We start from the raw sequence: 25,334 nt of genomic DNA on the forward strand, positions 1-25,334 counted from the left end.
ATGTGTGGAAGTCGAGAACATTATCTCGGAAAGCAAAAATGGGTATGTTTGAAGGAATAGTGGTTCCAACAATGTTGTATGGTTGCGAGGCGTGGGCTATGGATAGAGTTGTGCGCAGGAGGATGGATGTGCTGGAAATGAGATGTCTGAGGACAATGTGTAGTGTGAGGTGGTTTGATCGAGTAAGTAACGTAAGGGTAAGAGAGATGTGTGGAAATAAAAAGAGCGTGGTTGAGAGAGCAGAAGAGGGTGTTTTGAAATGGTTTGGTCACATGGAGAGAATGAGTGAGGAAAGATTGACAAAGAGGATATATGTGTCGGAGGTGGAGGGAACGAGGAGAAGAGGGAGACCAAATTGGAGGTGGAAAGATGGAGTGAAAAAGATTTTGTGTGATCGGGGCCTGAACATGCAGGAGGGTGAAAGGAGGGCAAAGAATAGAGTGAATTGGATCGATGTGGTATACCGGGGTTGACGTGCTGTCAGTGGATTGAATCAAGGCATGTGTATGGGGGTGGGTTGGGACATTTGTTTCGTCTGTTTCCTTGCGCTACCTCGCAAACGCGGGAGACAAAAAAAAAAAAAAAAAAAAAAAAAAAAATATATATATATATATATATATATATATATATATATATATATATATATATATATATATATATATATATTTTTTTTCCTTTGCCCCGCCGCTGCCCCCCGCGCTCGCGAGGCAGCGCAAGGAAACAGACGAAAGAAACGGCCCAACCCACCCCACACACATGCACACACACACGTCCACACACGCAAACATACACACCTACACAGCTTTCCATGGTTTACCCCAGACGCTTCACATGCCCTGATTCAATCCACTGACAGCACGTCAACCCCGGTATACCACATCGATCCAATTCACTTTATTCCTTGCATGCCTTTCACCCTCCTGCATGTTCAGGCCCCGATCACACAAAATCTTTTTCACTCCATCTTTCCACCTCCAATTTGGTCTCCCACTTCTCGTTCCCTCCACCTCCGACACATATATCCTCTTGGTCAATCTTTCCTCACTCATTCTCTCCATGTGCCCAAACCATTTCAAAACACCCTCTTCTGCTCTCTCAACCACGCTCTTTTTATTACCCTTACGTTACTTATTCGATCAAACCACCTCACACCACACACTGTCCTCAAGCATCTCATTTCCAGCACATCCATCCTCCTGCGCACAACTCTATCCATAGCCCACACCTCGCAACCATACAACATTGTTGGAACCACTATTCCTTCAAACATACCCATTTTTGCTTTCCGAGATAATGTTCTCGACTTCCACACATTTTTCAAGGCTCCCAGAAGTTTCGCCCCCTCCCCCACCCTATGATCCACTTCCGCTTCCATGGTTCCATCCGCTGCCAGATCCACTCCCAGTTATTTAAAACACTTTACTTCCTCCAGTTTTTCTCCATTCAAACTTACCTCCCAATTGACTTAACCCTCAACCCTACTGTACCTAATAACCTTGCTCTTATTCACATTTACTCTTAACTTTCTTCTTTCACACACTTTACCAAACTCAGTCACCAGTTTCTGCAGTTTCTCACATGAATCAGCCACCAGTGCTGTATCATCAACGAACAACAACTGACTCACTTCCCAATCTCTCTCATCCCCAACAGACTTCATACTTGCCCCTCTTTCCAAAACTCTTGCATTCACCTCCCTAATAACCCCATCCATAAACAAATTAAACAACCATGGAGACATCACACACCCCTGCCGCAAACCTACATTCACTGAGAACCAATCATTTTCCTCTCTTCCTACACTTACACATGCCTTACATCCTCGATAAAAACTTTTCACTGCTTCTAACAACTTGCCTCCCACACCATATATATATATATATATATATATATATATATATATATATTTCATACTTTGTCGCTGTCTCCCGCGATAGTGAGGTAGCGCAAGGAAACAGTCGAAAGAATGGCCCAACCCACCCACATATACATGTATATACATACACGTCCACACACGCACATATACATACCTATAAATTTCATTGTATACATATATATACATACACATATGTACACATGTACATAATTCATACTTGCCGCCTTTATTCATTCCTGTCACCACCTTGCCACACATGAAATGACAACCCCCTCCCCCCACACAAGGTAGTGCTAGAAAAAGACACCAATGTCCACATTCGTTCACACTCAGTCTCTAGCTGTCATGTATAATGTACCAAAACTACAGCTCTCTTTCCACATCCAGGCCCCACAAAACTTCCCATGGTGTACCCCAGATGCTTCACATGCTCTGGTTCAATCCATTGACAGTATGTCGACCCCGGTACACCACATCATTCCAATTCACTCTATTCCTTGCATGCCTTTCACCCTCCTGCATGTTCAGGCCCCGATCACTCAAAATCTTTTTCACTCCATCCTTCCACCTCCAATTTGGTCTCCCACTTCTCTTTCCCTCCACCTCTGACACATATATCCTCTTTGTCAATCTTTCCTCACTCATTCTCTCCATGTGACAAAAACATTTCAATACACCCTCTTCTGCTCTCTCAACCACACTCTTTTTATTACCACACATCTCTCTTACCCTTTCATTACTTACTCTATCAAACCACCTCACACCACATATTGTCCTCAAACATCTCATTTCCAACACATCCACCCTCCTCCACACAACCCTATCTATAGCCCATGCCTTGCAACCATATAACATTGCTGGAACCGCTATTCTTTCAAACACACCCATTTTTGCTTTCTGAAATAATGTTCTCACCTTCCACACATTTGTCAATACTCCCAGAACCTTTGCCCCCTCTCCCACCTTGTGACTCACTTCTGCTTCCATGGTACCATCCGCTGCCAAATCCACTCCCAGATATCTAAGACACTTCACTTCCTCCAGTTTTTCTCCATTCAAACTTACCTCCCAATTGATTTGTCCCTCAACCCTACCATACCTAATAACCTTGCTCTTATTCACATTTACTCTCTACTTTCTTCTTTCACACACTTTACCAAACTAAGTCACCAGCTTCTGCAATTTCTCACCCGAATCAGCCACCAGTGCTGTATCATCAGCGAACAACAACTGATTCACTTCCCAAGCCCTCTCATCCACAACAGAATGCACACTTGCCCCTCTCTCCAAAACTCTTGCATTCACCTCCCTAACAACCCCATCCATAAACAAATTAAACAACCATGGAGACATAACGCACCCCTGCTGCAAACCGACATTCACTGAGAACCAATCAATTTCCTCTCTTCCTACTCATACACATGCCTTAAATCCTAAATAAAAACTTTTCACTGCTTCTAGCAACTGGCTCCCACACCATATACTCTTATTACCTTCCACAGAGCATCTCTAGCAACTCTTCTCCAGATCCATAAATGCTACATACAAATCTATTTGTTTTTTAAGTATTTCTCACATATATTCTTCAAAGCAAACACCTGATCTACACATCTACCACTTCTGAAACTACATGCTTTTCCCAAATCTGATGCTCTGTACATGCCTTCACCCTCTCAATCAATACCTTCCCATATAATTTCCCAGGAATACTCAACAAACTTATACCTCTGTAATTTGAACACTCACCTTTATCCCATTTGCCTTTGCACAATGGCACTATGCATGCATTCTGCCAATCCTCAGGCACTTCACCATGAGCCATACATACACTGAATATCCTCACCAACCAGTCAACAACACAGTCACAACCTTTTTTAATAAATTCCACTGCAATACCATCCAAACCTACCACCTTGCCAGCTTTCATCTTCGGCAAAGCTCTCACTACCTCTTCTCTGTTTACCAAATCTTTCTCCCTGATCCTCTCACTTCGCACACCACCTTGACCAAAGCATCCAATATCTGCCACTCTATCATCTAACACATTCAAGAAACCTTCAAAATACTCTCTCAACCTCCTTCTCACATCACCACTACTTGTTATTACCTCCAAATTTGCCCCCTTCACTGATGTTCCCATTTGTTCTCTTGTCTTAAGCACTATATTTACCTCCTTCCAAAACATCTTTTTATTCTCCCAAAAATTTAATGATACGTTCTCACCCCAACTCTCATTTGCTCTCTTTTTCACCTTACACCGTTTCCTTGACCTCCTGCCTCTTTCTTTTATACATCTCTCAGTCATCTGCACTATTTCCCTGCAAAATATTGTCCAAATGCCTCTCTCTTCTCTATCACTAATAATCTTACTTCTTCATCCCACCATTCACTACCCTTTTTAATCTACTCACCTCCTACGCTTCTCATGCCACAAACATCTTTTGCGCAGGCCATCACTGCTTCCCTAAGTACATCCCATTCCTCCCCCACTCCCTTACGTCCTTTGTTCTCACCTTATTCCATTCTCTACTCAGTCTCTCCTGGTACTTCCTCACACAAGTCTCCTTACCAAGCTTACTTACTCTCACCACTCTCTTTACCCCAACATTCTCTCTTCTATTCTGAAAACCTCTATAAATCTTCACCTTAGCCTCCACAAGATTATGATCAGACATCCCTCCAGTTGCACCTCTCAGCATATTAACATCCAAAAGTCTCTCTTTCACGCGCCTATCAATTAACACGTAATCCAATAACGCTCTCTGGCCATCTCTCCTACTTACATATGTATATTTATGAATATCTCTATAAATTTTCAAACCAGGTATTTCCAATCACCAGTCGTTTTTCAGCACTCAAATCTACAACCTCTTCACCATTTCCATTTACAACACAGAACACCCCATGTACACCAATTATTCCCTCAACTGCCACATTACTCACCTTTCATTATATATATATATATATATATATATATATATATATATATATATATACCCTGGGGATAGGGGATGAAAAATACTTCCCACGTATTCCCTGCGTGTCGTAGAAGGCGACTAAAAGGGGAGGGAGCATGAGGCTGGAAATCCTCCTCTCTCATTTTTTTTTTCTTTTTTTTTAATTTTCCAAAAGAAGGAACAGAGGGGGGCCATGCGAGGATATTCCACAAAGGCCCAGTCCTCTGTTCTTAACGCTACCTCGCTAATGCGGGAAATGGCGGATAGTTTAAAAGAAAAAGAAAAGAAAATATATATATATATATATATATATATATATATATATATATATATATATATATATATATATAATGGATTGAACCAAGGCATGTGAAGCGTCTGGGGTAAACCATGGAAAGTTCTGTGGGGCCTGGATGTGGAAAGGGAGCTGTACTTTCGATATATATATATATATATATATATATATATATATATATATATATATATATATATATATATATATATGGATGGTATTGCAGTGGAATTTATTAAAAAAGGGGTGACCGTATTATTGACCGGTTGGTAAGGTTATTTAATGTATGTATGACTCATGGTGAGGTGCCTGAGGATTGGCGGAATGCGTGCATAGTGCCATTGTACAAAGGCAAAGGGGATAAGAGTGAGTGCTCAAATTACAGAGGTATAAGTTTGTTGAGTATTCCTGGTAAATTATATGGGAGGGTATTGATTGAGAGGGTGAAGGCATGTACAGAGCATCAGATTGGGGAAGAGCAGTGTGGTTTCAGAAGTGGTAGAGGATGTGTGGATCAGGTGTTTGCTTTGAAGAATGTATGTGAGAAATACTTAGAAAAGCAAATGGATTCGTATGTAGCATTTATGGATCTGGAGAAGGCATATGATAGAGTTGATAGAGATGCTCTGTGGAAGGTATTAAGAATACATGGTGTGGAAGGCAAGTTGTTAGAAGCAGTGAAAAGTTTTTATCGAGGATGTAAGGCATGTGTACATGTAGGAAGAGAGGAAAGTGATTGGTTCTCAGTGAATGTAGGTTTGCGGCAGGGGTGTGTGATGTCTCCATGGTTGTTTAATTTGTTTATAGATGGGGTTGTTAGGGAGGTGAATGCAAGAGTTTTGGAAAGAGGGACAAGTATGAAGTCTGTTGTGGATGAGAGCGCTTGGGAAATGAGTCAGTTGTTGTTCGCTGATGATACAGCGCTAGTGGCTGATTCATGTGAGAAACTGCAGAAGCTGGTGACTGAGTTTGGTAAAGTGTGTGAAAGAAGAAAGTTAAGAGTAAATGTAAATAAGAGCAAGGTTATTAGGTACAGTAGGGTTGAGGATCAAGTCAATTGGGAGGTAAGTTTGAATGGAGAAAAACTGGAGGAAGTAAAGTGTTTTAGATATCTGGGAGTGGATCTGGCAGCGGATGGAACCATGGATGCGGAAGTGGATCATAGGGTGGGGGAGGGGGCGAAAATCCTGGGAGCCTTGAAGAATGTGTGGAAGTCGAGAACATTATCTCGGAAAGCAAAAATGGGTATGTTTGAAGAAATAGTGGTTCCAACAATGTTGTATGGTTGTGAGGCGTGGGCTATGGATAGAGTTGTGCGCAGGAGGATGGATGTGCTGGAAATGAGATGTTTGAGGACAATGTGTGGTGTGAGGTGGTTTGATCGAGTAAGTAATGTAAGGGTAAGAGAGATGTGTGGAAATAAAAAGAGCATGGTTGAGAGAGCAGAAGAGGGTGTTTTGAAATGGTTTGGGCACATGGAGAGAATGAGTGAGGAAAGATTGACCAAGAGGATATATGTGTCGGAGGTGGAGGGAACGAGGAGAAGTGGGAGACCAAATTGGAGGTGGAAAGATGGAGTGAAAAAGATTTTGTGTAATCGGGGCCTGAACATGCAGGAGGGTGAAAGGAGGGCAAGGAATAGAGTGAATTGGATCGATGTGGTATACCGGGGTTGACGTGCTGTCAGTGGATTGAATCAGGGCATGTGAAGCGTCTGGGGTAAACCATGGAAAGCTGTGTAGGTATGTATATTTGCATGTGTGGACGTATGTATATACATGTGTATGGGGGTGGGTTGGGCCATTTCTTTCGTCTGTTTCCTTGCGCTACCTCGCAAACGCGGGAGACAGCGACAAAGCAAAAAAATATATATATATATATATATATATATATATATATATATATATATATATATATATATATATATATATATATACTGTACCGACATGAATAACGACTCTCAGTCTTCTGTATATGACAAGACAGAGGTTCCAGTGGAAAACGTGATGCTGTACATGATGGAGATTTTTTTCATCATTTGCCTTCCTAAACACTTCTAAGTATTTTACTATCATCATAAATTATCATATAAACACGTATCTGGCATTTTAACAAATTACATAAGATTTATACATAAGATTTTGTAAAGAAAATTTTCTAATTTGTATCTATATCTTGTGGACATCTGAAAACTGTACTCAACAATTCCTCTTCTTATTCCAAGATAATAACAAAACAGTAGCTATAAGAAACATAAAATCAAGAAACTGAAAAACTAATTTCTGATTTGCTGAATTCCTAAAAACACAATAAAATGCTGGCAGAAAGAATTTCCTTCACTAAACAGCCATACCTTGAAGATAAAAAGTAGTACTGGCAATATAGAAATAATGAAACAAAAAAATGATGATGTACTGGATGAAATATTCGCCAGTGGTTACTACTTCACATTATGAAATGCAACAAGGATGATGAGAGAATATAGAATGACAAAGTGATTACTGCAACAAATGAAGTTGTATGAATTTCAACTCAAGGATGAAGATGCTGAAAGATGTTCAGTATCAAGGTAAGAAAAATTACTAAGGGATCCTTTACAATACTGGTGGAGAGATTAGGTCAAATAATTTTGGAAAGGAACAAGATTCCCCCTTTGTTTAAGTAAGTTAAAAGTACTTTTAGCTCCGGTAGGTATCATACCAGATGAAGCAAGTGAAGTCACTAGACAAAAGCCAAGGAGTTGACCATGTTCTTTCTTGTCAACTTTAAAAAATGTTTTACAGTAGACATTTAGTTAAAATAAAATAAAACACAAGTATGTAAGTAATACAGTGTAAGAGCACGGTGACTTTGATGGAAGTTTCATGATTCCAACATTAAGATAGCATGGCATGGAAGCTTAAGGGTTATGATGGTAGATAAGCAATGGCAAGGAGGCACAGGTTTTGTGAGACAAAACAATATGGCAAGATATATGCTTGAAGGAAGCAGGGCAGGGGGGTTGCCAACTTACCGCTCGTGAGTCTATCAAGGCGGTGGATGGTTCTGAGGTTCTTGAGATTGTACTCCTTGGCCAGGATGAAGACGACCGTGTTGTGTCGGTAGCGGCCGCACGGGTGGACCTGAACGCGGGGACAACAACAGTCACCACCATCAGTGAGTGAGGGGGCAGGGGAGGAGGCCTGGCCACAGTAGGCGACAGCCCATGGGCATGTCTACACCAGCCTCAGGGATTTGAATACCTTTCTCAACCTGTGCACTTCTTTGCTTTGGATCTCTACAACTTTGTGTAAAAATTCAAGCTTCTGAAGGTTAAGGTGGTGTACTTGGTGGAAATAAGGAAAAGTGACAGCCTACCATTAAGGATCTTGACACACAGTACTTAAATCCACCAAATATGAGAAAACTGTATCCTTTAACTGACGCGCTGTGGTATATAGAGAACCAGCTCTCTCACCAGCGTTACTAACGGGGAGGTGGCAATGTCACAACCAAAATACTGGCGGGTAAGAACCTTTAGTAGTTAAGCCTGGTTATCATAATCTAGCCTCATTTTCCTGGAAAATGAGAATGTAAGCTACTTTTCTAATTCATGATATATATGTGATATATAAAATATCATCTTGAATAATAATGAGTAATGCACAGAAAAACAAAACATTTCATGTCTCCAGGAAAAAGCTGCTTAGTGATTTGTTTATACCATCTCAGGGGTGCTATAAGGTGTATTTTGGCACAGCTCCTACAGCTGAGCTAAGACTGATTGTGGTGCTAGGGCAGTCATGACCAAGTACAAACATGGCCTCAACTCTTAAGTATCTCACACTTCACTTGGGTCATCAGAGGGTTCATTTTATGCAGCACATCCCTTGATGAGTTATTTAAGGAATTTAAACAGAGGTATTTCTGGCCTGTTTAAAATCTGACAAAAACTATTTGGTGAGTTACTTAGGAACTGACACTCAGAAACTCCATGACATGTAGGTCCTATGTACTCAGCTGGTAGCTATAACTCCTTTATTTCAATTGTTAGATGAGTGATAATTATGGGTTTCCTATATACAATAAAAAATGAAGAAATACAGGTTAGATACTCATGGTAGATGGAAAGCTTTTGAGGGGAAGTAATAGAAATCTAAGACAATGGATGAGACACAGTCACATATACAAATGAAAGACATTATGTGAGACAGCTGAGACATATGGAATATTCTCTTGACCACAGTAGGCTATACAAGAAAAATAAAGAATGAAATAAACACATGTCACAGTAAAAGATTATTAGACATCGAGGAGTAAGAAGAGCTTGCCATGATAAAAAATTTGGTAATACAAACAGGACTTAAACAGTAAAGAGAGATTTCAATACTTTAAGTGAAAAAAGAAGATATCATAAATATCAATGGTCTTGGAGCAGAGCAGAAGCACAGACACAAATATATCACAATAGGCATTGGGCATGACGGCATAACAAGGAATGTAAGATGTCAAGGAGAAATGGATGATGTCATGGGGGTCTCTAGTGCCAGTCTGTGTTAACCAGGCGCCGTGACATTAAGGTAAGGAGAGAGGAAACTGATGTTCACATAAATTTCTTCGGCAATGAAACTATTTCAATAGTTGTGTCATTTTCAACTAGTGACGTAGTTTCTCTTGATGAACTAAAGAGAGCTATGCTGATTATCTTTTAATGCTTCTTCTACGCATATATAAATTTTAACGACTCCTTAAGGACTCCTGGGTCAAGAAATGTTTATCTAGTCAATCCATGATTAGCTATCTGCTGAGACTAGGTTTGTTCTTAGGTTTTGCTGCAAGGCTGACATCTACACTTTTGCATATGTGCATGCCAGCCTTATTATACTAAGAGTGTAAGTCTAAAACTTGCCAGTGTGTTTACCCATGCGACACCAAGAAGGACAGGTCAGGTGGGATCACACAGAAGTCTTTGGGCACTTAGATCCTAAACATAAAAGCAACTTAGATGTCCTCAGATTTCAAAAACCTTTTATTGAGGATTTATACAGTATACAGTTAATATTTGTACCAGTGGCATTCAGGTGGTCAAAAAACCCCTTATTGGAAGGAGTATACATGAGCTTTTTGGATCAGGCTCTCTCATTATAATTATTAGTATGCCAGGAAGAGTTGTCTTTAAAGGACTAGGTGACCTTACTTACAGTTCATATCTTTCAGGTCATGAAGCCCATCAGCCCTGTGGAGTCAAAACTTGAGTCAGCTATAGCTAGCTGAAGGAAGTTAGGTCAAGTATGGAAGATAATTAGATTACAGAGCTATGAAAGGCTGGACCAAGACTAATTATGGTCATGTTATCAAAAAAAAGATTAATAGCTGAAAAGAAATTTGAGGGTACAGGAAAGACGCAACAAAGAAGGATGAGGTCTCTTGAACCTGTGGTAAATTAGGATTGCTCAAGATATGTATAATGAGCATTTTTGTATTTGAAAAAGATATGGGCAACAGTGGATGATGTGTTGGACAGGAAAATATATTGCTTGTAAACTAGAGAAGAGTAGCTGTGGTTATTCCTGGAGATGACTGTGAACAATGAAAATTTTGCTGATGAAGATGGGGCTCGAGGCCTAAAAAAATATTCTTCATCGCCAACGTGCGCCTGGTTGTGCAAACTGACACATGATGAAATCCTATGTTTTACATATCCTTGAAAATGAAAAAGGGGAAAAGATCAAATTGATGATAATGGTGATTACAGATCATCATAACGAAACAAGCAGCTCGATAATTATGGAAAAAGGCAAGAAAAAACAGCGAACCTATTTCATCACTCATATATATAGAACTTTGTTTTATATTCTTTCTGCTCACACAGTCACTTAAACTGACTTAAGTATGTCTCGGCCAAGTTAACAAGTTAACTGTTGTGTGTCTTGCCTGAAGGAATAAACTTTCTGCAACAGTCAGAATGAAGATGGTCCTGTCCACCTGTTATATGTAACTTGCGGTGTTTAAAGTGGTAGGGACAAGGGACCAAAACTACAAAACTGCAGTTCACGCAACAAACTTGTGCAAATGTGCAAAACTACAAAAAACAGGAGTCTGAAATAGAAATAATGCAAGATACAATAGGAAAACAATTTAATGATCATTCATGCCAAGGAATAACACAGGTTACCATTGTATTTAGAAAACAGTGTATGAAAAAAGGTAAATCATTTGAAATGTGGAAAAAAATTCACGCTTCCTTGGCTTGTTATGTTGTGCCAGGTCCACTCTGGAAATCAGTTCTGAAACATAAACATAAAAATAAACAACAAATTAAGGGTGCAATTATATACCATAATGGTACCTATAATGTACAGGTTACGTAATCATGCTATAGCCACGTGATGTATTAAAAAACGGGGCCAAAATTGGGGTCGGGCAGCCAATCGCATGTGTGCCAGGAACCAGGAGATAACAACATTGGAGGTGCAAAGGATCCCATTAAAAAAGGTTGGGTTTTAAGGCTTATGAAAGGGGAGGCCGAATGCATCACATTGATAAAATAAAATTTTCAGGAATGGATGGTAACAGCTCCATGACTCAGGGGTCAAACTAACAGCTCTTTAAGGAATCATAGGAATTGAGGGATGGAAATCAAGGATTAAATTCATGGACATGAACTTACAAAAATGATCAATACTGAAAGCTAGGCATAGCAATACAATACAAAATAGAATTCTAAAAGTGAAGCGGGTCAGGGTATGTAGGGGTGGAGGAGCAAGGGAAGGTATATTTATACTGTAAATCCATGTGGTGGAGGCTGTTGCCAAGGTGAATGTAAGAATTTCTGCAATTCTTGAGAAGTGGAACATGTCATATATTTTAGATAAAAACTGACGCAAAGATTGATACACAGTCAGTAGAGGTGATAAGTGCGCACTTGAGCCATTTATTGGGAGAATATAATTCACACGGTTTAGTTTAAAATGCTATCTGAGGGATAGCAGCGCTGTTAGAACGTCTATGCTCTGTAGGACGTTTTGGAGCTGTCAGAAACTTAGGGGAGCCGCACAGAGTCATACGCTCATAATGCGAACAGTAATGTGGCACGCGCACGAGAGTGCCTGGTTACCCCGTGGCCTAGAAAGTGCTGACCACACCATGCCGGGGGCGGGGGTCCTGCAGACCCACCCCTGCTATACTAGGCAGGCAGCTAGCTAAGTAGCCGGGTTAAAGCTCGCCGCTACTACTCACCGGCAGGGAACATGGCTTGTCGAGAACGACCAAATCCTCATCTAAATGTAATATCGCAATGTTTCGCGCTAACACCGGCGTCTCATGTCTGCAATGGCAACCACAACACGACTGCGTTTAGCATCTATGTTAACAATATATTAGAAAAACAAAGGCACTGATCTATTAATGACAATGCAAAACGCGAGCTATTGAAAAGGCTGCAGGTGACTGCCACACACACCCAGAAAAGCTGCGATGCCACCAACACTCTGAAAACACAAGATTAGCAACAACGTGAGGGGAGACCCCTCCTCACCGTGCCCCCTGCCACCTCGCTCTTAGACCCAGATCCATAAAGTCCATTATTTGGCTTAATCATTTTAATTGGACTTGTGTATCATTCATTGGGACTATTGGGTTTTCACTGGAAAACTATTTTCTTGATGTAATTGCCTTGCTAAGTAAATCCAGGTATGTAAGGACTTTGTCATCTGACACAAACTTGCTACACTATCTTGGTTTTATAAAAGAAAGAGCTAACCTTATTTGTAAACGATGACTCACTTCTAACACCTGAGACTTCTAAATAATCTTGGACTGTAACTGACAGGGACTCCTACTCACGCCGTAATAGCAGTTCCATGGCCACAAAAAAAAAGTCATTATGGTGGGCAGAACATAAGTCCAGCTGCCTCCAGGTGAAGGAATGTGCATGTGCGCGGGTGATGAGAGGGGAAATGATGCACAGTAAAAGGGACTTTGCTGCAGGGACAACGCACAAGATCTGGGGCTGAGCGAAGCACTGGTGGGGACTCGGCACCGACCAACACCTCACCTCACATAATCTACCTTTTACTGTACTCTTAAGTCACTAATACTTTAAACCAAATGAAAAATTTCTGGATTCATATATACTGGATTATACTGTAATTTTTATTAACCTCAAACAAGACACCTGTTGGGATAAATAAATAATACTGAGAGCAACAGGGTATAGTGAGGTGAAATGTGGAGCTTGGGCATGAGTGGTCTACAGCTATGTGGCAGTGGTGGCGACTGTGTGGACGACTTACAGGAATGGAGGCAGGCTTGTCCACCACTACCAAGTCTTCGTCCACGTGTACGATCGGGATCTGCTCAGCCGTCACAGGGACCTCGTGCCTGAAACCAATGACGCTCACACCTGCAGCTCACCCCCACATGCCCACATGGATTCAGTGGGTGAAGGGGTGATGGATGTGGCTAATCTCACTTCATAACAATACTAACCCACACACAGACATTCCAACTTTTGCTCTTATGTGAATGTAAACAGACATACAAATATATTATCATCGGGAAAGATTAACAAATGCTTGTGTATACATACGCAAATGCATCTATGCAACCAACCAACCAAACAAACAACAAATATGCAACTGTCACTGCCTGCACACACATACAAAGTGATGAAATTTCACAAGTGCTGAAGTTGTGTGAAGATGCATTAGATTAACATGTTAAAATACTGTTCAAGATATCACTAGTGAAACACAGAATGCCAAGACAATGGAAAAGGACAAATGTCATACCTATCTATAAGACAGGAGACTAGGAAGAGGCATGAACTACAGATGTCTCAATGATGAGTGTGGTCTGTAAGGTTCAAGAAAAGATAATTAGAAGGGAAATGGATGACTTGTTACTTAGGAAAACTCTAAGAAACAGCATGATCTTAAAGAAAGGAGGACATATATAACGAACCTCATAGATCTCTACAATAGAATAAGCTCTGCCTTGGACTAAAGAGAAAGCTTGGTGGATTGTTTATACCTGGACTGCCGGAAAGCATATGACTCTGTAACACATGGAAGGCTGAGTTAAAAGTTGCATCACCAAACAAGAATAATGGGGAAACTTCTCTATTGATTAAAGTAATATATCAGTGGAAGGGAACAGAGAATGCATGTCAGAAGAACCTTCTCTAAATGGACTGAGGTGACCAGTGGATTGGCACAGGGTTCTGTTCTGGGACCTTTACTCTCCTTGATCTAAGTCAGTGTTTCCCAAACCCATGGTTGCGACCCAAATGAGGGTCACAAGGATGTTCCTGAGGGTCACGGGATGGTTTGAAAAAAATAAAAAATAAATGAAATAAATTCTAAATGTAAAAATTACTGCAAATATATTTACATCACAATTTTGGAATATAAAGAATCACTGAGACTCTGGAACAGGAAAATAGTCGAGAATAATAAAGCATCGATAAATGCATGAAAACTCTTGACATATTCAAGTCTGTTCACGTCCATTACTTGTATGCCGAAGCAGCTGGAGAGTGATGCAATCAGTGTCATTTCTTACTTCTGGCGTTGCTGTGTTGGATGACTGACGTGCTGTGATATGCACTTACCATAACGTAAGTTTTGTTTGCCTCTTACTTTTTTAAATTACGGTGATTGCCAAGCTACTTCATGAGTGGAATAGCTGTTTAATAGTTTAATACAGGAAACAGCTTAAGCCTGGGAATTTTCACTCAAAGGAAATTTGCTGAAGATAACCTCTATTGCTATGACTGGTGTGATAAAGTTGGTAATCTCTACGAGTGTGTTTTAACTAAATATATAATTTGAAAGCGTAAAGAGGTATACTCGTAAGCAGTTTTCTGAGAATATTTTTCATTTTATCTTTATCATTATTATTACTATTCAGTAGTAATAGTAGTAGTAGTAGTTATGAATTTCAATGTCTTCCAATGTATTTCAAAAACAAAATAAATAAGTCACACCATGTTTGTTATATATACGTTTATTCTATTATATTCATTCATTATACTTAATCGCTGTATCCCACGTTAGCGAGGTAGTGCAAGGAAACAGACGAAAGAATGGCCCAAACCCACCCACATACACATGTATATACATAAACACCCACACACGCACATACACATTTCAACGTATATATATATATACATACATACACAAGTACATAATCATACTTGCTGCCTTCATCCATTCCTGTTGCCACCCCGCTGCACAAAATAGCACCCTCCACTCCAGCACGAGGTAGCACTAGGAAAAGACAACAAAGGCCACATTCGTTCACACTCAGTCTCTAGCTGTCATGTGTAATGCACCAAAACCACAGATCCCTTTCTACATCCAGGCCCCACAAAACTTTCCATGGTTTACCTCAGACACTTCACATGCCCTGGTTCAATCCATTGACACCACTTCAACCCCGGTATACCACATCATTCCAATTCACTCTATTCCTTGCATGCCTTTCAGGCCCTGATTGCTCAAAAATCTTTTTCACTCTATCCTTCCACCTACAATTTGGTTTACCAGTTCTAATAGTTCCCTCTACCTCTGACATACATTTCATTTCCAACACACCCACCATCCTCAATACAACCTTATCTACTACCCATGCCTCACAACCATATAACATTGTTGGAATTATTATTACATCAAACATACCCATTTTTGCTCTACGAGATAACATTTTCTCTTTCCACACATTCTTCAGTTTTGAATTCCAGAGGGAATGATGGCTCAATGCAAACAACAATTGCAGTATAAACCTGAATTTCTGAAATATGGCTTTGTTGAGCTGAGAGAGAGCGATCTGGGAATGTCCATCCTCATTGTGTTACAGTGCCTGCAAGTCTTCACCAACGAATCTATGAAGGTAAACAAACTAAAATGTCACGTGTTCAGCTCATCTTAATTTTGCTGAAAAGCCACAAAGTTCTTGAATGGATAAGGAAGAACAAGTAAAATGAAGTCGGACTGATGCTCCTTCAGGCTCAAGCTTTTTCTTTGGCGAAAGCTTCCTTGGCATCCTCTTGAGGTGGTATGGCACACTGCAAGATGCAAAAAGCCTCATAACATTAAAGAGGAGATGGGAAAACCAGCAGCTGTAGATATGGTAAAACTACTTGTGAAGCAGATGTTGGTAAGAAGGCTGAATTGGTGCCACTTTCTAACAACAGTATCAAACGTCGAATTGATCTCACGTCATGAGATATTTTGGATCAACTAATTGTGGTGCTGAAAAAAAAGCAAGAAATTTTTCATTAGAGATAGGTGAATCTGTACACATTGGTGGTGAACCTCAGCTCATGGTTTCTGTGAGGTAAAGAGGAGATGACAGAATTCTGGAGGAATTTCTGTTCTGTAATGCCTTGTCAACAACCACTGTTTGAGAAGTCTTTGTTGTGGCGGAAAATTTTTTCAAGAAGCACAACTTAGATTGGTTGAATCGTTTGGCTGTGTGTGCTGATGAAACTTCATCTATGATGGGAAGTCATGTAGGTTTTGTCAATCGAATTAAGAGAAAACCCTGATGTCATAACAATTCACTGTTTCTTACATCAGGAAAACTTAGCCTCTCAACGTCTCCAGCCAAAACTCCATGTGATTCCAAAAGATGTCATCCAAATTGTGAATCTTATCAAGGCTATAGCTTTGAACTCACGCTTTTTCCATAAAATGTGTGAAGAGATGGGATCACATCACCAGGACTTACTTTTCCACTCTGATGTCTGTTGGCTGTCTCAAGGGCACATTCTTGGACGGGTTATTGAAATAAAAACTGAAATAGAAGTTTCTCGTCTATTTTCTGAAATAGAAGTTTTTCTCGACGAGAAGAAGCATAAGCTGGCCAATTGCTTCAAAGATCCTGCTTGGGTGGAAAAGCTAGCATATTTGGGCAACATCTTCTGGCACCTGAATGAACTGAAATCAGACATGTAAGGCTGAAATCAAACTGTGATGGACATTAGTGAAAAAAAATTGCCTAATTCAACAAGAACCTTGCACTTTGGAGTGATAGATTAGCCAGGGGAAAAATGGATGCTTTTCCAGAACTGAGAGCAGTGCTTAATGATTCATCAGAAATAGCCCTTGCAGACATTAAAGTGGTTTTTCAAGATCATTTGAAGAAGCTTCTGGAGGAAATGGACAGATATATGCCAGAAAATGTCAACCTATGTCAACATAGCTGGGTTAGGAATGTGTTCCATGTGAAAGTCAGTAAAGTTGGAGAAGATATCCCTGGTTTTCAAGTACAACTTATAGATCTCCAGGAATATCAGGTGCAGAAGCAACGTTTTGAAAGCCTCTTGTACTCTGAATTCTGGGCTCAACTCGAGGATAAGCCTATTCTGACTCATGAGGATGAAAAGTCTTCTTCCTTTTCCAACCATATACCTGTGAACAAGGATTTTCAGCTATTGTGATGATCAGGACTAAAGCAACGAACCATCTGAATCCTCACCATTACATTTGCACTGTGCTCGATCTATCAACATAAAGCCAAGTCTGGAAGAACTCGCCCAGAAAATGAAGGAACATCACGGCAGCCATTAAAATACTAAAGGTTTTCTTCCTTTTGAATTCTAGCAATGATGTCTATTTGAAGAGAGAAATTATCAAATTCCTGTCATTTGTGTGATTCTAGAAAAGCACAATTATGGCAACCACAATTTTTATTTACTAAATTTATAAGCAAAGAATCAATAATCAGAAGGGCTCAGTTATGAAGCAGCATCACAGTTGCCAAAGTTAATTTTCTTTGCTTGCCTTATTTTGCAATAAATTACATTTGCATGAAGTTGTGCCTATCATTTTCTTCGATCAACATAAGAGATATTGAAATGATTGATCATCAAATTAAAGTAAAATTCAGCAAAATTTACCGAATAAAACTAAGTGAAGAAACACAAACTATGTTTCTGGCCTGAGGGTCACCAAGCCAAAAAACATTATGTTCAGGTCATGTTCAAAAAAGTTTGGGAAACACTGATCTAAGTGATTGACTTGCCTATAGGTATGGAATCTAGCCTGAATTTGTTTGGAGATAATGCCAAGTCATGAGGTGAAAAGTGAAGAGGATTGCAGCAGCTTACAAGGGGACCTAAACAGACTCCAAAGTTGGTCTAATGCATTGCTGTTATAATCTAACCCAAACAAGTGTTAAGTAATGAGGACAGGTCAAATAAAAAAAAGGCATCAATATAATCATTATCAAGCAGAAAATAAGCTTCAATATTCTATGCGTGAGGTCTCGGGAGCTGGCCATCAACCCTAATCTGTACCAAGACAGTACCTGAAATAAAAAGAGCTGAGCAATGATGAAGGGGTGTGGCGACACAGATATCCACCTTGTAAGAGAGAGGAATGACCTGAATATTTCTTTTTATACTTAATAGGCATTTTTCATTGCATTAGCAAGGTAGCACCAGGAACACACAAAGAAAGGCTGTATTCGCTCATATCCATTCTCTAATTGTCATATGTAATGCCACCAAACCATACTAAAGCTCTGTCCTAAACCTGGCCCTACACACCTTTCCATGGTTCCCCAAGCCACTTCACATGCTCTGGTTCAGTCCAATGACAGCACACTGACATGTGTATACCACTTCATTGCAATCAACTGCATCCCATGCAATCCTTTCATCCTCCAGGATGTTCAAGACCCAATCACTTCACATATTTTTCACTCCACTACCACATCATTCCAATTAACTGCATCCCATGCAATCCTTTCATCCTCCAGGATGTTCAAGACCTGATCACTTCACATATTTTTCACTCCACCCTTCCATCTCCAATTTGGTCTCTCCCTTCTCCTTGCTCCCTGCACTTCTGACATATATACCCTGTTTGTCAATCTCTCTTCACTCAGTCTCTTCAAATGTCCAATCTATTTCATCAAACCCTCTTCAGCTCTCTCAACCACACCCTTTTTGTTATCAAACCTCCCCTTTACCTTTTTATCACTTACTTGATCAAACCACCTAACACCACATGGTGTCCTTAAACATTTCATTTCAAACACATCCACTCTCATCCGCACACCCTCATCTATAGCCAATGTCTCACATCTACATGATATTGCAGGAACAACTATGCCTTCAAACAAAATTATTTTCACCCTCTCATTCCACACTTCCACCCCCTCACCCATCCTAAGACTTACTTCTGCTTCCATGGTTCCATTTGCTGCCATGTCCACTCCCAGATATCTTAAATACTTAAATACTTCACTTCACTTCATTCAAACTCACACCCCAAGTAACCTGTTCCTTTACTTGGATAAACCTAATACCTTGCTTTTATTCACATTTAATCTCAACTTTCTCCTTTCAAATACTCTTCCAAACTCAGTCACCAACTTTAGTAGTTTTGCACTCGAATCTGCCACCAGTGATGTGTAATCAGCAAACAAGTGATTCACTTTCCAGGCCCCCTTCATCCCCTACAGTCTGCATATTCTCTCCTCTCTCCAAGACTCTTGCATTTACCTCCCTCAACACTCTATCCATAAACAAATTAAACAGCCATGGTGACATCACAAACCTGCGACAGACCAACTTTCACTGGGAACCATTTATTCTCCTCCCTTCCTACTTGTACACACGCCTTCAACCCTCGATAAAAACTTCTCAATACTTCTAGCAGCTTTCCTACCACATCACACATTTTTAAGACCTTCCACAAGGCATCTCTATCAACCATTTATACTTTCTTTAGATCCAAAAATGCCAAATACAAATCCTTCTCTTTCTCTAAGTATTTCTCACACATACTCTTTTAAAACAAATACATGATCCACACATCCTCTAGCACTTCTGAAGCCACACAGTTCCTTCCCAATCTGATGTTCCGTACATGTTTTCATTTTCTCAGTCACTACCTATTTAACCATCTCATTCTCTAATGCCTGTTCCCTTTGGGAACTTCCATCAAGGGGTGGCCATGGCAAAAAGAGTCTCCGCTTATCCCTGTCCTTACATGCCTCCCTCACATACACCATTCTATGCATTCTTCCTGTTTCTCTCCTTTCAGTACTCCTCCACGTTATTTGCCCATGCCACAGCTGGTCTTTCACTCACACCTACCCCGTTTATTGTACTATCATACACTCTCCTTGTAAACTCCCAGTCTTGAATTCTTTCCACATGCCCAAACCACCTCAAAGTATTATGTTGCACCTATTCTACCACTCCACAATTCACTCTTTGCATTCCTTGCCATACCACATCTCTCATACACCCTTTCATTTCTTTCTTCATTCCATATAGTCACACTTCATGCTCTTCTAAAATAGCTCATTTCCACAGTCTGGACTCCTATCTCTGTGCGTCATACCATGTCCATGTTTCAGCTGCAGAAGTCCCTTACCCTCTCTTCACTTCCATACACCTCTACCCTTCATCATTCTATTGAGGGACCCAATGACTCTTCTACCCTGTTGTGCTCACTCCCTTATCTCTCCTTCCATATCACCACACTTACCCAAGACAGCTCCCAGAAACTTAAATTCCTTCAATTCTTCCAGTCTTTTTCCCCCTATATCCACAGCACAATTTTGTATGCTTCCTTCTTTCACCGTATATGGTTACAAAATCTATACTTTCACACCACTACTTTACTTTTACCTTCAATCTCCTATGCTTACACACATTACATAACACACTTACAACCTTCTGCAACTCCTCTTCACTCTCAGCAAACAACACAGTATCATCCGCAAACAGGCTTGCCACTTGCCACCATATCTCACTACCACACTCCATCTCTGCACCTCTATTCCCTCGTTTTGCTTTCATGTCTCTTATCACTCCATCCATGTATATATCAAAAAGCCACAGAGTCATCAAGTAGCCCTGCCTCACACCTACATGTATCCCAAAACTTTCACTCAGCTCCATCCACTCTTACACATGCATTTGCTCCTCTATAGAAGGCTTTTACACCATCCAAAAGTTGTCCCCTTATAACATCCCACAAAGCATTCCGCTCAACTCTGTCATATGCTTTCTCCAGATCCATATAAGCTGCATACAACTTCTTACCTTTTGCTAAATACTTTTCCAAGGTCATCTCCATTACAAAAATCTGATCCACAAATCCCCTACTTTTCCTAAAACCCCCCTTGCTCTTCACTTATTTTGCATTTAGTCACTTCCAGCACTGTCAATTAATATAATTGCCTACACTTTTCCTGGTATACTTAACAGACTTATTCCCCCATAAATGCTACATACATCCTAAGCACCTTTTCCTTTGAATAAAGGATTGATAATACCTTTCATTCAATCCTCAGGCACAACCTTCTGTTTCCATGCAAATTCACAAATCAGATGCATCCATTCTATCACACCTTCTCCTCCATACTTCTGCATTTCAGGTGTAACCCCATTCACTCCATGTGCCTTTCCTACCTCCAGCCTCATTATTGCCCTTCTTACCTACCTTTTTGCTAGAGGGTCCTATACTTGTATCCTCTTCCTTCCCTCCTCCATACACATGCATGTAACTGCTGCTGCCTCCCTTTCTCCCACATTCATCAGTTCTTCAAAATACTCTTTCCATCTTCTTTTCACTCCCTCTATTTGATTCAGCAATTCCCCTTCCTTCTCACATCATTTCCACTCTTATATCAACCTCTTCCCTTTTTCACCTCCTTCCAGTATAATTTCTTATCATATCAAAACTTTTCACATAACTTTCTTCCAAAATCTTCATCTACGCTTTCTTTGCTTTCCTCTATCAGCTTAACATTCTGCTTACATATTTTGTATTCTTCTCTCCTCCTATGCTGAACTTCCACTGGTACATTCCTACTGAGCAATCCACCATATGGCTTTATATCTTCCACAGCATTTCTAATCTCTTCTGTCCACCCTGCATTGCCCTTTTTATTCCATTTATCTCACTACTCTCCTGTTGTTTGAACACTCATTTTTACCACCCTTGCCTTTATACAAAGGCATTATACATGCATTCTGCCAATCCTCAGGCACATAACCATGATCCATGAAGACAAAGAAAATCCAAACAACCAATCAACAACAAAGCCACACCCTTTCTCAAGAAATTCAACTGCAATACCATCCACCTCAGTTGCCTTGCCAGATTTTATCTTATGTAAGGCTTTCATCAACCCTTCTTTCTTCATCAAACCACTCTCCATGACACTCTCACTTCACATGCCACCCTTGCCCAAACACCCTACATCTGCCACCTTTTCATCAAAACTCATTCAACAGTCTTTCAAAATACCCTAATCTCCTCCTCATTTCATCTCTACTTGTTATCACTTCTCCATTTGCCCCCTATGAAGTTCCCATTTGTTCCCTTGCCTTTAAAAAGTTCCTTAACCAATTGGATGATGAAGACAGTACCTTGAGCAGATGGAGTACCTACAGGTACAATAGGTTATGATGAAAAACTGAGAAAGAGACTGGTCAAGAATGATATAGAGAAACACTGGTTAAGTGGACAGGAAGTTGATGGTTGGGATGGTTTAAGTAGGATGATGGTGAACGGTGGTAGCTAACACAGATTTAAAAGTCTTTATGATAAAAAGGTAAGATATGGGGCCCTAAGAATATAAAGCTGTCTCCCAGTAATGTAGAAATGGTAATTCCACATGCTGAGAAGGATGGGACACTGAAAGAATGCCTCACTTCGAATACTATCTAATAGGAAATAAGTTGAAGGATACTGTATGTATGAGAAACGAGTGTCATCATTGTGCCTAATCTGTCAGCAGAATCTTAACTTACAAGAACTGTAAAGAAGACTTTCAGCAAACTGTTCTCAACACATATTTGTATAGAACAAAAATAAGCTTCTCAAGTTTGGTCAGTTTATTCAAGAAGCACAAAGAACAAATAAATAAGTTCCAGAGAAGGGTAATAAAGATGGTTCCACAAATAAGACTTCTGAGTTACAAAGAAAAGTTAGAGGACAAAAATCTGTCTGCCATGGAAGGGGCAAAATGATCACAACCTGTAAGTTGTCAAACCAGTATGATGATGTTAGTTGTGAACAGTATTTTGAGATGCACAGAAAGAGCAATCAAATGACATTAACAAAAATCTAAGCAAGCAACTTGTTTGAAAAGATGTGAATTACAATTTTCTAGGGCCATAAAAAGAAACTTGTTAAGAGATATAGATAAGTACTTTTTTTTATCAGAGTGGTGGATGAACTGAAAAAATCAAGCAATCAGTCAATGTTGATAGCATTCAGAAGTTATAAAGTTGTATGACTGTAGAGAAAGTTCAAGGAATGGTGCCTTTCAAACGTGGATCTTCCTCCACCTACTGTACATCTATCTATCTATTTGTCTGATGTCTGCTCCATTTGTGAAGTCCCTCAAGAGGGGGTGGCCATGGCAGAAGAGTCTTCATTACTGGTGAATTCCAGTGCCACTTCTTTGCAATTAGTGCCTCATCCATAACAGGCCACTATAGTACCTTATCCATAACAGGCCACTAGTGGAGGGCAACTCTAGCACAGTGTTTTCAGAGGCTCCCACCTAATATTCCTACCAACTACTACTACCTACTGTTTCAACCTACTACTACAGGTACACCTCCAATTTTCCGGCACTCTTGGTTCCAAAGCCTTGCCGAATTAACCATTTTGCCAGACCAACCATGGTCATGTAATAATAATTCATCAACACACCTCTAACCCACTAATCATACATCTCCCATGTGTCTAAGGTATACCATGGACTACTAGAAATTCAAATCAAACAAATATTATATGTAATTTAAACAAATGAATGAAATACATTATACACTGCTCAGGACTGAGGTGCTCGTCAGCTATGAGTTTTGATAATTCATCCACATACTCGGCAGCTCCTTTGTGGTTTGCAGACCACTTTTCTCCGCACACTTTATTCATGGAAATTCCATGACGCTTCTTGAATCTTTGAATCCATCCTTCACTATAGTCATGCTCATGTTGTAATTTAAGTTCTTTATGGAACAACTTAGCCTGGTCAATTACCATGCTACCTGACAAGCTCACTCCATCACTCCAACGCTGTCAAAACCATTGCATCATCACTCGATTGTGCTCAGTACTCTTACCATCTTTCATAGTTTTTCTAATTGTCACTTGCTTCTTGGAATCACTGTCTGCATAGAATTTCAAAATGTTCTCCATTTGCTTCTTTATATCATAAACAGTTGATGAACCAATAATGTAGATGTCACACAGCTTACACACAAAAGCAATACTGTAGATGTCACACAGCTTATGCACCAAAATGCCATGGTCCATTTTTTTCAACAGTTCTACTTTATCTTGGATTGATATGGACTGTTGTTTACATTTGAAACCACGACAGACACTCTCATAAGTCTTAGAAGCCACAACTAGGGGTAATTTTATGCAAATTAAGCTAAGAGTCTCACAGAATTGCGTTATCACCATCAGCAAGTGCAGTGTAAAGAATGTAAATAAGTGCGCCCTACACACAACGCCATCTGTGGCCACCCAGAAAACTAGGCTGGTGGCCGCAGTAATTTCAAGTCCCCTCACATAATTTTGTCTGGACTAAAGGAGGTGCCAAACCGTCAGTTGCTGGAAAATCGGTGGTGTACCTGTATTAACTAATGCTCTCAGCTAAAGTTTCTACCCACTACCTCTACCTAATACTCCTCATTAATGTTCCTCTCTACTACTTCTGTCTACTGCTCCTACCATTTTGCCAAAAGGCAGGGCTAGCACATAGTGCTCTCCGCAGGAAAATCTAGGCAGGGCTATCGCATAGCACCCATCGGTAGAAAATCTTATCACAAAAAATAAGTTGTGTAAGTAAAGTGTTGCCAAGTGCTATGAAAGGCAAGGAGAGTTTATATGTTTATGGAGAGAATGCCTGCAGTCCACATGTGGGTGAGGCAGGAAGAAAAGACAGCTACATGGGTCAAAAGGGTGCAACTTAACAACACTGAAGTGCTGGCTTACTAAGCAGCCATTACTAATCCTCCCAATACCACCCAGGAGGGCAGTACTGTACTGGTAAAACACCTTCCTGGTTGGTGGCTGGCTACTAACTACTACCTAACTAAGTAATTACATAATATAGGACTTTGTGAGTGTAGAGTTCCCTTCCTGCACTGTACACAAGTAATGAAAAGCCCACACACATAAACACACTCTCTCACATTCTCTCTTAATTAGAAAACTCTAATCCTCAATATTAATTG

The 25,334-nt window shown here is 40.1% G+C and overlaps 1 protein-coding gene across 1 annotated transcript in view; it reads right to left on the minus strand.

Annotated features, from left to right (window-relative positions):
• Nucleotides 1-25,334, minus strand: part of LOC139749447 (pseudouridylate synthase RPUSD2-like) — a 623,283-nt gene that overhangs the window by 160,324 nt on the left and 437,625 nt on the right. Inside the window, exons 7-8 of the mRNA XM_071663310.1 lie at nucleotides 13,399-13,486; nucleotides 8,139-8,247 (exon numbers count right to left, since the gene is read on the minus strand). Coding sequence (XP_071519411.1) covers nucleotides 8,139-8,247; nucleotides 13,399-13,486 — 197 coding nt within the window. The remainder of the gene's footprint in view (nucleotides 1-8,138; nucleotides 8,248-13,398; nucleotides 13,487-25,334) is intronic.

The sequence above is a fragment of the Panulirus ornatus genome, chromosome 7, assembly GCF_036320965.1.
Source record: "Panulirus ornatus isolate Po-2019 chromosome 7, ASM3632096v1, whole genome shotgun sequence".
Lineage (NCBI taxonomy): Eukaryota > Metazoa > Arthropoda > Malacostraca > Decapoda > Palinuridae > Panulirus > Panulirus ornatus.